A 16976-nucleotide genomic window follows, 5' to 3' on the forward strand; every position below is an offset into this window, starting at 1 on the left:
CCCCTCTTATATGACAAAAAGCCAGAAATTATGCCTGGGCTAGGGGCATCACGACCAGAGGTGGTATCTCGACCTCTGCGGCGAGTGGAGGCATGATCAGTGTTTGGGGCTGATCCTCGCACAACTTGTCGTGGGTGGCTCTGTCGAAGAGAATGACACAGGAGGATGCCGGGTTGGAAACGCTCGCCGTCACTCGCAACATCGGATTCCAGCAGGGGGTCCAGATGGGTTTCTTTGATTGGCGAACTTTCAGCAGTATATGATTGGCGACTCTTAGCCACACGGCGACGTCTTCTGTGGCTTTTCTTCAACGAACTCTTGCTCTCCGTGACATGAATCGTAGTTATATTTGCACCAGTAGCATTCTGAGCATTGCCGGCAACCGACGAGACGACTTTACGAGCAGATCGCGAACCAACAGAATCACAAGCTGACAAATCTGGAGCACTAAAACCAAAAACAGAAGAATCTGAAACTAAAACTGGATTAGCTTCCCTCCCATCCCCACGGGCACCTTGAGCGACAAATTTTTGGCGGCAACTAGAGCGCGGAATGTTTTCCAAACGCGACAATTTACACGGATTTTCGATGAATGATGAAGCATAGTCATTCCCACGGCTCCGGCGCCCGCAAATGTGACGGAGATGGTTCGTGTGAATTCTTTGAATTCTCGATCCCAACTGTACTTCATAGAGTACTCCGTTCACTTTACTCGATCCTGATCGCCACTGTTGTGTATTGAGCGAGAGACACGGAGAGAAGTAGTTTATTACAAGAAGTGTAAGAAGTAATGAATTATAAAGAGAGGTCGCGCGTATAAGTTCATGATGACCCAAAGGTCACGTATGTATAAAGTTCAGGTTTACGTTCTGTCCACAACAAAGACTATTTCAAGAAATTCAACAAACTGCACTAATAAAACTGTTGTAAAATAACTGGTGATCAATGAAACCCAACTATTGAAAATCTACTATCATCATTTACTATATATAAAGCGCTTATTCCGTTTGTCCATAGTTTGTAGTCTATGTAGTCTTTGTAGTCTGCGAAGTTTTAGCTTCTGGAGGGATAGTGAGTTGGGGTTAGTGTAGGTATATAGTTGGGGTACTGTAGTGGTACAATGGTGGTACGGTAGGAGTACTGTATGATTACGGTAGTTTCAGAAAAATTGGTTTTCAGCTCCAGAAGTCGGAGGCCGCGCCGGAGGTGCGGTCCACGGCTGGTTATCAAATATCACAGCCCAAAAAAAAAGTCTTGAACAAAAACTGGCATTAATTTTCATGTCCTGATATTACGGGAATACTAAATTCTGAGAATGCGTATTGCGCAACATATATGACGCGCAAAATATCTCGTAGCGAAAACTACAGTAATTCTTTAAATTACTACCGTAGCGCTGGTCCGAACTTGAATTGTTTTTGTCAAATACCGCTGACACATTTCGAAAATCCAGCTCACAAATCTACATCAGTGCTACAGTAGTCATTTAAAGAATTACTGTAGTTTTCGCTATTTACGACATATTTTGCGCAATATGCATTCTCAGAATTTAATGTTCCCGTAATAGTTTTTCCTTTAAATTTTTGCATACCGCCGTTTACCACAGAGCCTTGAGGTTCATAAACTTCATTTTTTATACAAAACGAATGGCAATTGTAGCAAGCCTTAGTACAACTGAAATCATGGCGAGACCGTTTCAGAAATGTGGCAGTAACTTTAAAACTTCAAGTTTACACGGCATTACCATACGACTTTGGAAAAAAAAAGATTTTTTTGTTAATAAAACTTTATTTAGTGAAACAAAAAATTGAGCATTTTGAGTGATGAATATCATTGAAATTCGCAACAACAGATTCTCTCTCTCTCAATACTTTGAGATTTGATGAGCAACTTTCAAATTTTCAAACAAAGAAGGAAAATAATAATTTTTGATTGAAATCAAGAACTTCTTGACAAATATTCAGAAAGACTGGGTGAAAAGTGGCAATTGAAAGAAAACAAAGAATATGGGAAAGACATTTTGGAATAATTAAGTAAAACGAGAATTGGTCATTTCGTGCTTAAAAGATCGGTAGGATTGTTTTTTTGAAAGATATGATTGTGGGCGGTGATAGATACGAAGACAAACAAAATATATAAATTATATAAATTACTAGGTATCTAAACATATTTCTTCGGTTTACAGTTTGTTCTTCGCGAGTCGATGCCTCTTACGAAGACAACAGACTCCTTGCATACATTGGGAATATCCACTTCCACAACCACACGATCCTCCAGATTGCTGGCACATTGTGATTGCCGGAGCCTGGATGAATTGGTACTGTTGCATACAAGATGGCTGGCATGATGGTTGACACTGTGGTACGCATTGGAGCACTGGTGGGGCCTGGAAATTCTTTGATGACCATATAGTTTTAAAAAAAAGTACAAAATAGTTTTGAAGGTTCCGTCAGTTAGGATTTAGTATATACACACATACAACGGTGTTCTGAATTTTTTAAAAAGATCTGATTTTTTGACCAGACTTTCCAAAAATCTAGACTTTTTGAGTAATTTCGGTTATTTCTGCAAGTTCGAACTCCGAGGTTGTTTGACAACAAACCAATAAAACTCAATGAGAATATTAAAGTCGTAGAAAAAATTATTTGGTCGACTTCCAAAATTATGATAGGTGAAAACGGAGTCACACCAGTTTTCGACAGTAAATTTAATTATAGAGGGTTGCAGTTTATACATCCTCTGGTATGGATAAATATTATTTTGAAAAATTAATAAAGTTGAATTCGCTACTATATTTCTAAAATGTCAAAAAATCGTTGTGAAAATTTTCAAAACAATTTTAAAAATTATATTTAAAGTCAAAAATAGATGAAAACTCAGTTTTCACATATCACATATATGAAAGTTAACCGAAAACAGTGCTTTTTATCGTTTGTATTCGAACATTATAGGAATAGCATTTTTGGAAAATTGGGCAAGTTGCCAAAATTATAAAAATTTAAGAGTATTTTTTTAAAAGATACATGTTTTTAATGTTGGACTATTAAATGGGAATTTAGACTAAATCCCCACTACCCCACATGTAAAAAGTACGGCTAAAAAAACTGAGAAATAAGCTTGCAAATTGGAGCAGTAGGGGCTTAGATACTATTCCTCGTTGAAACATTCTACGAATTTCAAGCCAAAAAATACAAAAAATCTTGTTCTATCTTGTTCTATCTATCTTGTTGTTTCCGAGTCGTAACTTTTAGTTTGCCGAGCTTGCGCTTGATGTTAAAGCTATTTTATCTTTCCAACCCCCAATGCTATCATAATTGAATTTCATTTCTTACCTGACAAGCCTGTCCACACATCGGGCTAGACTGAACAACAATCACTTGTTGCTGCTGTTGATTTCCACACGACTGTTGGCAACTGTTTTGGCATGCAGAGACGCATTGAACATTTGATCCGCAGGTTTGCTTTAATTTTTTAAGTTTTATGTTGCAGTAAGAAAATCTTAAAAATCACCTGGCACTGTGGTTGGCAAGCTTGAACGCAATTGTTTTGCTGTGGCTGCTGAACGACAATAACCTGAATTTAAATTTCTTAAGCTTACAGTTAAATATTTTGGGAACAAACTGGTTGAGCTTGTTGTCCGCAAGTTTGTTGGCAGCTTGGAATACAGGCCTGAACACATTGCGTATTGCTACCACATGAAGATTGGCAGGATGGTTGACAGGCAGACTGGCAAAGATTCTGAGCCTGAATGCACTGTTGAGAGCACGATGGTTGGCAGGCGGATGGGCAGGATGATTGAGAATCTTGAACAACTACGACTGATGGTTGTTGCTGTTGAACACACGAGGATTCACAGCTTGGGAGACAAGCTTGAACACATTGGGCATTGGAACTGCATGAAGACTGGCAGGATGGCTGGCAGGCAGCAGCGCAGATGGTTTGTTGTTGGACACATTGTGGAGTACACTGTGGCATACATGAAGAAGCACAGTTGTTGGATGATGACGTGGGTGGTTGAACAACGACGATCTGAGCCTGTTGTTGTTCGACGCATTGGGAAGAGCACTTTGGTTGACAAGCTGGAGCGCAGGCCTGAAAAGTGACGGAGTTTAAAAATAAAAATTTAAGCTCTGTAAATCTCTGAACCATTTTGGAATGTACACCAAATGTAGTTACCAAACAATTATTTTACTTTTGGCTTAAAAATTCTGACAAATTGCAAAGCCTAGCCAGCTGGATCAAGTTTGATACACTTTAAAAAAATTTCTATATAAACTTCTTTGTGGAAATATTAATCTAACCTGTTGAACACAGCTTGACTGGCAAGCTGGCATGCACGAAGAGGTACATTGTTGCTGTGGCTGTTGGACTACAACGATCTGAGCTTGTTGCTGCTCAACGCACTGAGAAGAGCACATTGGCTGGCAAGCTGGAGCACAAGCCTGAAAAGTTTTCAACACTAGTTTCTATTTATTTTCGACTCTTCATACCGCTTGGACGCAAGATGGTTGACAAGATGGCATGCATGATGATGTGCATTGGTTCTGTTGCTGGTTCTGCTGAACGACGACAACTTGTGGTTGATTGTTGTTACAGTTCCCTCCAGAACATCCATTGGTACATGATGATAGACAAGCTGGCATACAGGATGGAGCACATTGTTGCTGTTGTTGTGGTTGTTGGACGACGATGATCTGTTGCTGCTGCTGTTGGACGCAAGATGACGAGCACATTGGCTGACAGGCTGGAGCACAAGCCTGAAAATTTTGAATTTAATTTCACAAAATTATATGTTTTGAATGTGATTTTCTATCACCTAAATTTGATGTTTATGTCTTTACGGCCCCAGGAAAGCAAAAGTTGGGCTCTTGTATTCAGATCAATGATTAAAATTTTATCAACATAATCGCAACATTTTTTGAAAATTTACTACTTTTTTTTTCAAAACAAGGGTCTAAGCCGTACTCTCAGTTATGCTAGATATGAGAGTAGATAGATCATCGTTATAAATTTTGCAAAACGTGCACCAATAAGTAACCTTCTTCTAAAGTTACAGCCGTTTTAAGAAAAATTGTAAAATGGACCCGCACGATGTCAGCTGCTCCCGTTTTTTTCCGGAGTGGGGGTTCATAAATTTTTTAAAAGTGAAAATCTACACACGGTTATGGGCGACATATTGTATGGTAATATTTTTTGCAAACTTTTCAGTTTTTGCTCATTTGACGTTTTTTGAAAATTCCAAAAATACTCGGCACATTAATTGTTGAGAATAGAATTTTCAGTATATTTTCCATTTTTCAAATGTACCTGTTGAACACAAGATGGCTGGCATGATGGCATGCAGGATGAAGCACATTGTTGCTGTGGTTGTTGGACAACGATGATCTGCTGCTGCTGCTGTTGAACACATGATGACGAGCACATTGGCTGACAAGCTGGAGCACAAGACTGAAATTTTGAAAGATTTCAATGATTCACATAAATTTAGAAGCTTACGCTTTGAACGCAGGATGGCAAACAAGCTGGCATGCACTGGGAAGAGCACTGCTGCTGCTGTGGTTGCTGCACAACGATGATCTACAATTTTAATTTTAGAATGGGTCAGTGGTTTTGTTAGGAACCTGTGGTTGAGATTGTTGTTGACACTGATTACAGGACACCTGGTAGCTCAAGGATCCGCAACCGCAGGAAGAATATTGATTTTGGAGAGTTCCACAATCGCACGATGGACTGGAGATTGATGGGCAACCACATTGGGTTTGGAGCATATTGGCACAATCACATTGTTGAACCTATAAGCTTTAGAAATAATGCGATAATGGGATTTTAGTCACGTATTATATAATTTAAACATTCATAAAAAACTAACAAAAAAAATAATCGGAGAATAATTCTAAAAATTACAGAACTATATTTCGGGAGCATTCGTGGTTCTACAAAACATTGGAAAAAAACTATGGAAGTTAGAAAACGTATGAAAAAAATGGAGCCTGGAAAACTTAGCAGTTGTTTTTTATTCAAAAGTTTTAGCCATGGCAATATGTAGCTTCGAAATTAAATTTTTTTTTTTTTGAAATTTTTGTTAGAAGGTGTTGAAGACGTAAAAGTACATAAAAACAAAATTTTTAACAACTTTCAGGGTTTGAAACAATTTTAGAGAAAGCTTAGGTAAACTGCCAAATTGTAGAACAATTTTTGCAGTAATCTTAAAGTATTTAGGGCGCCTGATCATAATATTTGATCATTATAATCAGAATTTAAAAATTTGAAATTTTTTAAAATTAACTATTTAGTAAGATTCAACAATAATACATTTAAAAAGAAGTTGGGAGAAGTTTTCACCGTGATATACATAATATTATGTCTAAAAATTCGACACTACCGAATTGAGTGCCAAGCTATCATATAAAAACTCATTTTCTAGAAATATTTTAAAATGTAACATGAACATAGATCTCTAACCTGAATCTGAAGAGCTGCACAATTGCACTGTGATTGTACTTGTTGTGGGCAGCAAGAGTTTTGAGCAGCAAAACAGCATTGTCTTTTTGCTCTGCTCACTGCTGCCGTTTCGTTTCTGGTCTCTGGCCCTTCCTTTTCTTTTACCTGAAATAAAAATAAATAAACATTTCCATGTTTGGTGTTCCTTTTCATTTTGTCTCTATTTTGATGCGAGTCAACAAAAATCTCCCAATCCGCTATTTCCTTTTTGACAGTCAAAGGATTTCGGGATAGATATATCTTGCATGCTCTCTAATTTATCCCATAAAAACTATGCGAGAGAGAGAGAGGTCATGAGAAAAGAGACAAGAGAATGAACAGTCGTCAGGTGCGTGTTGAGTAAATACAGACAAACACATTACGGTGGATGCTGCACACACTATTTTGGCTTCTGTGTCCACTTTACCGCAGGAACGGCTGGGAGCCATCTCTCTCACACACAGAAAGTTTTGCATGCTCATCTCATCAAGCGGAGCTGTACGAATTGCAAACTTTTTGTAAGCAAACTTCATCTCGGGTTTTTGAAACATCAAATAGATCAAAAGTGAATCAAGAATGTTGTTTTTTGAGAGCTAAGCCCTAAAATAATTAATTTGTATTTAATAAACTGATAAAATATCTATTTTTCTAAAATACAATTATGGAAAATATTGATCGTGTATTTATCAAATAATTTTGGTTTACTTATAATGCTTTTATATCGATTGCCTTCGGTTTTGCCAAAAAAAATTCAAACAACAAAAAAATTGACAAAAATTTTTCAATATTTCAATAGTTGAACAGTTTTTGATAACATCAAAAATAGCCGAAAAATGTGATTTCAAAGTTGAGTTGTGGGAACTCAAAATTTCTTGGAAAAGTGCATTATTTGAAAAAACCAAAATCAATTTAATATGGCAATAATTTTCTATTTAAAACTGTAATTTTTTTAATGCTGTACATCTCCTTTTAGAAATCTATCTAGTTCCTACATGTTTTTGAATATTTTATTGCTTGAATCTAAGATCAGAATTGTACAACTAATTATTTAAAAAAATTTTTTTTATGAAACCATAAAATTTCGATGCAAAGAAAGAAAGTTTGCAAATTTTTTGAAATTTGAGATTTCAGATATTTTATTCTAGGTTAAAATTTAAAAATACCGTACAACTTTAAAGATTTAAAGTGAATTAATTTAAAAAGTTAGTTTTCCAAATAGCATGTTTAGACTGTCATTTTTGAAATTAGTTTTCAAATTTATTGTGCCATTTTTTCATATGAAAAAAATAATTGCAAATTTTTCAAAAGGTACGTTTTAAAATTTTCAATTCTAAAGGTTACAATTTCGATAAGATTTAGAAAACTTTGGCACTCCTTGCTTCAAAACTAGATACCTAATCCGTGCCCTTTTCGTCGTCTAGCCTTTCTTGATCTTAGAATGTGGCGGGATGACTAGCCAAACACGTTTCTGTCGCCGAGCACTGGTTTTTGAAAAAGGAGAGAACACAAAAACCAAGTGCAAACAGACACGCGATGTTTTGTTTTTTGGTTTCTTTTTTTTTCGTGATTTTTTTTACTCAAAGCAAAGCAACATACCTCTTCTTTAACTGTTTCCTTGATTGCCGAAGCAGTCGTCGTCTTCGTGGATTCTGTCGTGGATTCGGAAGTGGCTACCGTAGTAGAAGAAGCTTCAGATTTTGTTGTGCCATCGGCAGCGTAAGCAAAGGCCACAAGAAGGGCGAACAACAACGGTTGCCAACGCACCATTCGGCCTGAAGTCGGAGGATTTTTATTAACTGGAAAAGGGGATAACATCAGAGTTTCAGATTTTCAGATTTTTTGGATTAAGAGATTTTCCAGACTCCACTACAGAGAAAAACGTTCGAGATTAGAAAAAGTTACCTTCAAAAATATTTAAAGTTCAAAAAGTTCAACAGGAAGGTGCATAGATTCAAAAAAAGTCTAGAACTGTATTGTTAAAATATTCAAAAATGAAAACACAAAACATGACGGAAAATGAAATAAGAGTGAAGCCAGTTTCGAGCCGAAAGTGGTGGACATTGTGCGGGTGTGTGCTTATTTGCTGCTTGGAGCTGGACAGTATGGAAGGGTCAGAAAAGAGGGAGCAAAGGGCAGACAGTTGGAGGGACACAGAGTGTGCTCCGAGAGTTGCTGAAGGCGCCAGCTCCACCCATACCGACCATCGGAGGAGAAAAGATGGAGATAACTGACAACACACACACACACAGACTTTCTTAGCGGGGTGAGGAGACAAATTGTTGGAGGGAGGGACTCACCGCCCGAATTCGGCTTGTTTTTGAGGAAGTCAGCAGGCCGAGATTGCCGAGTTAAAAATAGACATTTAGGTGTGTTAAAGGGGGTTTTGAGGAAAAGGAACAGGGTGGTGACAAGGCTAAGACAAGGAGAAATTGCGTACAAAACGATGGTCAAGTATTTGTATAGTCAAAGGCATTCTAGAAGATTAGTGGGGGGGGGGGGAAACAAGGATTGTGTGAAGTTTTGAAATGTTTCTGCAGAGAAATCTTAGAGCAAAAAGTGTGAAGTGCTCTGGTTTTCTGCAAAACAAAGAATGCAGGGTTACTGTAGCTAATTTGGCAACTGGTCTGAAAAGTTGACAGCCAGCAAACTCACTGAAAAAAGTTCTAGTCTAGAACACATTTTGATACCTAAAATGATTTTATGACATTGGAAAACCGTATTACACCACTCTAAGCAACAGATATTCAAATCCTGAGTGCTCAACTTGGGCAGGTCATAGCTAGGTTATTTGTTGGCGTATCAATTTAATATCAACTGGAAAAATTCTTGATTTATATTTTTGAACATTATTGTAGTTGATTTTTCACATTATCTATAATAAATAATCCACTATATAACCCAATTCACATTCACAATTCACTCATGAAAATTTTAGGAGCTTCACATATTTTCATCACTACGTCGGTTCGATCTAGATCTACGAAAATCGCGGGAATTTAGACGCAGACTCTCCAACTGATTTCGCATGGTTCAGAACGTGCTGACGTCACTTTTTTTTTAAGAAAAAAATCCCGTATTTTTTGTAGATCAAGCCGTAACAGCCTGTCACCACGTGCAAAACAGATTGTTGATACGATATTTGCTTTCAAATACTAATCTTGAAATTTGCTTGCAAAATAAAACTATCTGAAATGTCTGAAATGTAGAGTACAATCGTCGATCCAAACCTGTCAACAGTAAGTTACAGTACTCATGTCCGATTTTCTGCGTTTTTGGCACAAAATTAAGGTACCCGGTCTCGAAACGACAACTTTTTGTTTAAATCTAAATAGGAAATCTAACCTTTAAGGAGTTCTGTAAAGTGTTTATAAAAATGTTATGCGTATAATTTTAGTTTTTCAATAAATACCGCAGGTTTAAAACTACAGTAGTTTTTAAAGGTACATAACCTTTTGCAAAAACTTTGCGCTAAAAAATTTTCGTGTCGAGACCGCTACCGTATCTTTCGAGCGAAAATCGCCAAATTTGCCAATGCGCAATATCCAGAGCCTTTAACTTAGTCAATCTAGAGATTTGATCAATATTTATGTTCCTTCTAAAATAATAATTCAACCCGTTAATCCACACATTTTAACCAATGCTAAATATCTCAGGTTTTCTGTGAGCCGCGCAACGTCATAACCTTGCAAACATTACACGAACGGGGCTAATTATTCATCGATATATCATTCATTTCGTAATAAGTGCAAATAACTAACAACCCGCGTTCTGATAAGGAGCTAGCTGCCTCCAAAATCGGTCTCCCCCGCAGCAGCATGTTGTTCGAGTGTGCTTACCTCTTGGGACTCGTGTCTTTCTCAAGAGTTTCGAAAATTTTACAAAACGAAATGTTCGTCGGAGAAGAAGAAAAATCATTATCATCAATCTTTAAGGTACAATGTTTCTATCCGTTCTATTTTCTCAGTTCCGACTCCCGATCGACCTTTGGCCTGCTCAACGGCTGCGGGCTCTTCGCACCGAACAACTCCGTAATAATCCGTTCGACTCGTGGGCTCGCGGCGCGATAAAATCCTGAAGCAGCAGAATTGGAAACAATAGATGATAGTCAGTCAGACTAGGTCACTTCGGAAGGAAGAGGAGCTTCCCAAATGAGTTTGCGGTTCAGATTTAAATTGAGAAATAACAAACACTACTGCTGCTTCCCCAGGAGACACCGGGAGAGACTCATACAATAAGGAGGTGAATCACGCATTGCTAATCTAATCTTTGCGATACTCACACATGATGAACCTTGGGTTTATTTTAAAATCAGATTTTGATAACAATCAGTGGAAGGAGAGTTGAATAAAAACGAAATGAATCGCGGATGAAAAAGGAAAAGGGCAATTGCAAATATTATTGAACAAATCAGTGCTAACAGGAGGTCGTGGACAGATAAATAGGATAATTTAAAAAAGAACAGCAATTACTATTCACGGTAACTAGTTCACAAGTTACTCTGTAAGGTTTAAAAGATGAGAGTCATTGTATATTGATTGAATAAAGACGGTCCTTGGGTTTAATTTGTACTGGGAGATTCGATAAGAGTCAATTGAACAGCTGAAGAAGCCATGTAGGGCATTTGCATTGGCATCATTGGCACTAAAATGTACGATATTAAAATTTTGTTTGAAACTAAAAATTACTAACTCATATTCATGGCTGGTTGTTGCTGAATAGCTGGAGCATAAACCATCTGTTGTTGGGGAGGCATAGCTGGAGCCAGTGCACTAAACATTTCAGAATTTCAATTATTTATAAACACTTGAAAATACTTACACTCTGCTTGGGTCGTTCACAAATCGAGTTCGAATCGTCACATTATCCGGCAGTTGACCAAGAAGGTTATAATGGAAATCACGATGATCCTCAACTCTGAAAAAAAAGAAATCATTAGAATTTTAAGAAAGTTTCAAGAATCCCCTACGCAAGAATATTATTTCCAAGTTCTTCCAAAAAATCGAGTTTCCGTTGGCTGAATCGAACTTTGTCCTCTAATCTGAGATTACTGTCCAGTGCGACGTCGAACGATTGAATAACATCTAATTCAGACATCGATTCAGAAGAATACGCAATATCAACATATTGACTGTACAATTGCAAATTGAATGGGTCGATCGAGATTGCCTTCTTCAGAACTTTCTGAGCAAGTTTAGGATCACGACGCGACTTTTGATGATATCTTGCGAGTTTTAAACTGTAGAACGAGTGAAGATTTGGGGACGATTGGGAATCTCTAATAAGCGATTCGTATTGATTCATCACAAATTCCGATGGCGCTCCGTGTCCTTCTTTTTCAGATTTACGACGGAGAACCCCGAGGTAACGCAGCTCGAGGAGGACGTATCCAGGATATTCTTCACGGAAATTGTCCAAGATTTTGATGGCATCGTCGAAATTTTCTGAAATTGTTTGTTTGTAAATTGAGGAAATTTTGATAAATTATTAATTTTTAACGCTGACTAAACTTGAAATTCAAAAAGTTCAAAAAGCCTCGGAAACGATGTAAAAGTGTATATTTTTTGATTAATATGACTAATAGAAACACGTTCTTTCCATGCATAGAGAAATTTCCAGAAAATTCAAATTTTCAAATCACTTTTTCTAATATTTATAAAAACTGAACTAAATTATGCATTCAAAAATTTGAACAGTAATTTCTGTAACTTACCAACAGACTCTTCGAAACCGGATTCACTGAGAGCCAAATTCAGTGAAGTAGGACAATGTATCTTCGCTTTCATATAAATCTCTCGAGACTTTGTTTTCGATTTGTACGTTTTCCATGTCCAACGAGCGTACTTGATCCAAAATTCTTCATAGAGAGAACATGGAATCAGGCATCTATCGAAAAGAATTTTAACGCGTTCTTCGTGGCCTTCCTTAATTTCAAAGTCCAAATAAGACATCCAGTTGAATAATTGTGGATAATCGAGTGGTTTCACATGGAAATATGGTCTTTTGATGTTTGCTTCGAATCCAGCACGTATCTCGCACTCTTTCATGTTCTTGTCATAAATTCTCTTACGGCGAGCCACAATTTCTCCGCGAATAAGCTGTAGTGCTGTCGGATCGTGTTGGAGACTATTCACAGTGATCGGGAATGTTCCTTCAGCGGATTCCGTCATGATGTTGAGCATTCCGTTCTCTCCAGATTGACATATATAACTCAATTGGACTTGTTGCACGAGTTCTTCGATCTGAAATAATTAAAATTTTGAGATGAATAAATAAATTCGACAATAATCTAACAACTGACCGATTTCCCAAGCTGTTTGCAGACCATCTTCATTATCTCTTCGTATTCTCGATCACTGAGCAAAAGATGTGGCTCGATAGTGTTCAAGTACTGTACGTATCGATCGAAATGAGATGGTGCATGGAATGTTGGAGTAGATAAAAGTTTGTCGAACAAAACTCCAATTCTCTTGCAACTCGCATTAGTGTTTCCTTTGCAAAGCTCATCCATGTACACGGCACGTTCAAAGCCAATTGCTTCCAGCCAAAGCCGATCACTTTGGTACTCGAGCCCCGCGATTTCAATTGCTCTGGCGTATAAACTGAAAAAAAAGTATTTTGAGTTGCTCATTTAGTATTTGATTAGAAAACGTTTATTACGTAGACGTGCCCCGCTGACAAGGGGTTACTGTAACTCATGCGGATTTACGGTCCGCTACTGCATCAGGTAGCAATTCTTCACTTAATTTGAAAAATTAATGCTATAGCGGGTCGAAAACCGACATGACTTGAAAATTACAGTAACTCATTTTCAGCGTGGCGAGACCCATGCGCGTGAGAATTGAGACGCCTGTGTAATATCTGAATGAGGAGAAAACCTACTCTCGCAAGGATTCTGGCGGGAAGTTCTTGATATTCTTCACATCTGCAGTATATCCGAGCCAGAGATCAATCGAAAGCGGAATACTGATAATTCCTTTTTCCCAGACAGCTTTAGCTTCGGCAATATTCCCCATCTTCTTCTCGTATTCGGCGTATTTCTGCCAGAATCCGTAACAATTTGGATATCTCGAAAGGAAAGAGCGATACTTTTCGCGGGCAAAATCCACATCATCCTGAAAATTGTGAAAATATAAAGTTAATCGTGCCACAAAAAGAATGCCGTACACTCTGATCCACTTTCGCAAGAATGTTCACCCAATTGTCGAAATCAGCCACATCAATTGGAGGAGTACCGAAATGGCTTGCCACAGAAGGTCGAGTCATCAACGAGGTATCCTTGTAATCTGATCCATGTCGGCTACTACGACTCCGTTGAGATCCTCCTGTTGTTCTATGACGATTCGAGTTGGAACGAGAACGGCTGAAAGTTTGGTTAGTTAAAGTAGAGTAAATTATTTCGAGTTTCTTCAATGTGCATGCAAAAACATAGAAAACAATTTTGATAGTACGAAATTAGAAATATTATCATGATTATTATTATTAAGCTTCTTCGTGTTGCTCAAAACCGTATTCATCCACAGCTTTTGTGTGCTCCTTCCCATCAGTTGACGCTAAACGCTAAAGTCGGATTTAAATAAAAAGTACTAAGCGGCGGTTTATTTTATTTATAAAATGTACACAAAATAACACAATTATTATCACTTTCTCATTTGAGACTCGGAGAGTGGCGAAGAGCGGAAATGAACGCAAACCTTTTCTGTAAAAATGAGGGCTTATGCAACGTGTATGTTTGTTGCCGAGAATTCTTTGTTTTTTTCTGATTTTTCATTGTTTTTCATCAGAAATTAACCCTTTTTAGAGTGGGAAACGTCCTAATCCAGAAAGGGAAAAGAACCCGTGAGTGTTGACATCATGAGTACATCATGCAATCCAAAACTAAGAACACATCGTACCTTCTCCTTCGTCGATCTCGATCTCGATCCGAGTCCCGATGCCGATCGTCGCGACGGCGGTGTGAATCTTCTCTTTTTCTGAAATTCTAATTTTGGATGGTTTACTTCTGAGGGGCCGATGGTGCCATCAGGATTTTTTACTAGGCATGTTTCATGTGAAAAAATTCAGGAACGGTGAGATATGAATTTTAAGCGGCGAAATTTCAGAACCGAGCTTGCGGTGAGTTTTTGAAGATGCTCAGAGCAGTGGTTTCGTGGGGCTCACGAAGCTTCCCACAAGCTGTTCTGGAATTTATATTTAACCGCTTCACATCATGGTCCTCCAAATGAAACATGTTTCGTTCAAAAGTCCGGTGCATACCTGCTGCTGCTGGAGCGGTAGTAGTCGTCTGTGTCCGAGCTTGACGACCGATCTCTTCCCATCTTAACTTTGAAATTAAATTGAGCCGTTCGAGAAATGGAAAATATTGTCGTGACAATAGTACACGTGTTCAACAAAATCAATTATCAGAAAAAAACAACTCGTTTTAATTTAAAAAAAAGAAAAGAAAATACAACTCTAATGAGCGAATAAAAAACAGTAACAAAGAAGTAGACTATGGCAAACGATGTGATAAAATTAAAAACTAAAAAAAAAAAAACAAAAGATACATTTTTAATGATGAATTCCGTTCCCGTTTTGAACACCGTTTGGTTCCTCGTGTAAAGTATATGATCGGCGATAAAGCTTGTCCATGTTATCAAGGAAATAAGTGTTGGGAAACAATGAAGTTTCGGATGGAGATTTTGGAATCTCTGAAAAACAAAATGACATTAAAAACCAATCACTATTAGAATTACTCACCTTTTGATCGTAGGAAAACTTCTCTTTTTTGTAATGTTTCTGTAAACTCTTCTGGAGTAAACTGAATTCGGTCATCGAGCCTTTTAATCGCCCTTATTGCGACTTGACGAATTTTATCAAGATTAGATGTCTGCCTAACTCTTCCTGGGAAAATTGCTGACGCTAGACCACTTCCATAGGCGAAGAATAAAATGCTTTTCTCCCCGGTGACGCTGAAAAGTAATTTTAAAAATTAGCTCTAAAAATCGGTATATTCTTCATCATACCAATCATCTGCTGCCAAGTATGCTAAAAGTTGAGCAAAGAGTGATGGAGTATACATATTTCCGATTCGCCTGTTGAAAACAAGATATGGATCTGTTTTTTCCTTCCAAACTTGAGCAGACAATTCGATCATTTTTGCAAGTCCAGCGCGATCGTTTTCATCGAGTTTATGATCGACACCATTTCCATTTCTGAATAAAATAAACATTTGAAAATTTTTCTAAACTAATCAACCTACAATTGCTTGTGACGAAGTTGCGAGTCAGTATAGTTCATCACAGCCAGGCCTTTTTGAACCATTTTCGTGAACGGTGAGTGAAGAAACACTCCGTCAAATGAGTTCAGCCCGTCGATACCCGTTGTATGGCGATTAACTTTTGATATGAAATATGTGTATGTCATTCTGACTGCTTCCAAATATGAGCTCAATGATAATGATCCATCGACAACGGGGTATTCACTCGGAATCGGCGCTGGAATTTAATTTTTTAAAAGTAAATAGAGAAATTAATAGCTTACTAATTGGCTTAAAGAAATCCCACGTGTTTTTCATGTGACACGCTGAAAACTGCCGATCAATCGGAATAGAAGCATCTGGACAAATAAGAAAAGCAATCGCTCCTGCACCGCCTGTACATCTCGCTGGACCTTCTTCATATATTGCAATATCCGCGACTACTACAATTGCGTTTTTCTTATCAAGCGGATGATTCACTGTGACCCAATCGATAGCGTGCAGCAGTGCCTGAAAATATAATTGAAGATTCTATTTTGAGAGACAAAAAACTCACTTGTGCGCCTCCAAAGCAGGCATTTTTGATGTCGACTCCTTCAATATCCGAATTTCCAGGAAATAAGTCCATTAAAGCTGTCTTCACACTTTTGCTCTTGTCGATCATTGTTTCGGTACCTACAACCAAACAGCCAATCGAATCAGTCGAGATCTAAACACACTGAAACTGAGGAAACTAAGTACTTTGATAGCGAATATTACTTTGTAAGTTTCAATAAGTTTCCTTGTGACTGTAAGGGAGATGGATACGATGTCCTCGTTGTCCGAGCAGAATCCCATTTGCTGTTGCCCCAGTCCAATTGTGTATTTTCCGCTGGATACATTGTTAAACTGCAATTTAGGAATCAATATTGAAGAAATAATGGTATTAATACCTTTTCTAAATCATTTTGATCGACAAAGTTCTGGGGAAAATACAACTCAATTGCTCCAATTCCAACATCCGTCACTGGTGTATATGACAATTGACCCAAGCTCATGCCTGCAATAAACTCTTTTTTAAATGTGAATTGCAAAAAATCACAAAAAACGATGATTTATCGACGAAAAGTGTTCATTATGCAAATTTGCCAAAAAAACAGTTTTGAAATATCAAAATGCCCGTAAATGTCGTCGAGGCAACGGCTCTTCCCTGCGAGACCCAAGGGAGGGGAAACCGATTTACGAGTCATTTGTACTCCTCTCGGACAAACTAAAATTGTAT

General features: G+C 37.8%; 3 protein-coding genes and 3 non-coding genes across 7 annotated transcripts; 1 reads left to right on the plus strand and 5 right to left on the minus strand.

The window, feature by feature from the left end:
- Positions 1 to 1768: 1768 nt before the first annotated feature.
- On the minus strand, positions 1769 to 8276 carry pqn-13 (Prion-like-(Q/N-rich)-domain-bearing protein). Of its 2 annotated transcripts, NM_001129376.6 has the most exons (11): positions 8077 to 8276; positions 6463 to 6606; positions 5622 to 5792; positions 5497 to 5577; positions 5308 to 5448; positions 4491 to 4757; positions 4302 to 4442; positions 3622 to 4092; positions 3511 to 3573; positions 3333 to 3461; positions 1772 to 2386 (listed from the first exon to the last, which is right to left on the minus strand). In NM_001129376.6, exons 1-11 carry the CDS (start codon positions 8245 to 8247, stop codon positions 2180 to 2182), a joined length of 1986 nt encoding a protein of 661 aa, NP_001122848.1. In that variant the 5' UTR covers positions 8248 to 8276; the 3' UTR covers positions 1772 to 2179. The 2 variants fall into 2 exon arrangements, with proteins under 2 accessions (NP_504494.2, NP_001122848.1); NM_072093.7 differs by lacking the exon at positions 4491 to 4757 and having other exon boundaries at positions 1769 to 2386; positions 8077 to 8252.
- C14C11.9 lies at positions 6643 to 6774 on the minus strand. Its single transcript, NR_068776.1, has one exon. It is a non-coding gene; the product is annotated as an Unclassified non-coding RNA C14C11.9 (non-coding RNA).
- A 188-nt stretch (positions 8277 to 8464) lies between the features above and the next one.
- On the plus strand, positions 8465 to 8897 carry C14C11.11. The gene has a single exon (NR_068777.1). It is a non-coding gene; the product is annotated as an Unclassified non-coding RNA C14C11.11 (non-coding RNA).
- C14C11.10 lies at positions 8471 to 8620 on the minus strand. Its single transcript, NR_068778.1, has one exon. It is a non-coding gene; the product is annotated as an Unclassified non-coding RNA C14C11.10 (non-coding RNA).
- A 1865-nt stretch (positions 8898 to 10762) lies between the features above and the next one.
- Positions 10763 to 14795, minus strand: prp-39 (Pre-mRNA-processing factor 39; the record flags this gene model as incomplete). Its single annotated transcript, NM_072094.6, has 10 exons — positions 10763 to 11121; positions 11170 to 11249; positions 11299 to 11394; positions 11447 to 11921; positions 12191 to 12719; positions 12779 to 13079; positions 13360 to 13592; positions 13645 to 13840; positions 14373 to 14450; positions 14734 to 14795. The coding sequence occupies 10 exons, from the start codon at positions 14793 to 14795 to the stop codon at positions 11039 to 11041; spliced, it is 2133 nt and encodes a 710-aa protein (NP_504495.1). The 3' UTR covers positions 10763 to 11038.
- Positions 14796 to 14885: 90 nt separating this feature from the next.
- Positions 14886 to 16754, minus strand: hmgs-1 (Hydroxymethylglutaryl-CoA synthase). The gene is made up of 8 exons (NM_072095.4): positions 16648 to 16754; positions 16475 to 16603; positions 16272 to 16424; positions 16000 to 16225; positions 15719 to 15953; positions 15483 to 15671; positions 15217 to 15428; positions 14886 to 15167 (listed from the first exon to the last, which is right to left on the minus strand). Exons 1-8 carry the CDS (start codon positions 16750 to 16752, stop codon positions 15028 to 15030), a joined length of 1389 nt encoding a protein of 462 aa, NP_504496.1. The 5' UTR covers positions 16753 to 16754; the 3' UTR covers positions 14886 to 15027.
- Positions 16755 to 16976: the final 222 nt, after the last annotated feature.

The sequence above is a fragment of the Caenorhabditis elegans genome, chromosome V (assembly GCF_000002985.6).
Source record: "Caenorhabditis elegans chromosome V".
In the NCBI taxonomy this organism is placed as follows: Eukaryota; Metazoa; Nematoda; class Chromadorea; order Rhabditida; family Rhabditidae; genus Caenorhabditis; species Caenorhabditis elegans.

Excerpts from the sequence above, each read along its gene's own strand:
- hmgs-1 (NM_072095.4), bottom strand. The coding sequence starts at position 16,752 with ATGAGCTTGGGTCAATTGTCATATACACCAGTGACGGATGTTGGAATT. Across the intron at positions 16,604-16,647 it reads ATCAAAATGATTTAGAAAAG|TTTAACAATGTATCCAGCGG; the intron begins GTATTAATACCA and ends CCTAAATTGCAG. Across the intron at positions 15,429-15,482 it reads TACTTGGCAGCAGATGATTG|CGTCACCGGGGAGAAAAGCA; the intron begins GTATGATGAAGA and ends ATTACTTTTCAG.
- pqn-13 (NM_001129376.6), bottom strand. The coding sequence starts at position 8,247 with ATGGTGCGTTGGCAACCGTTGTTGTTCGCCCTTCTTGTGGCCTTTGCT. Across the intron at positions 6,607-8,076 it reads AGGAAACAGTTAAAGAAGAG|GTAAAAGAAAAGGAAGGGCC; the intron begins GTATGTTGCTTT and ends TTTTTATTTCAG. Across the intron at positions 3,574-3,621 it reads GCGGACAACAAGCTCAACCA|GTTATTGTCGTTCAGCAGCC; the intron begins GTTTGTTCCCAA and ends ATTTAAATTCAG.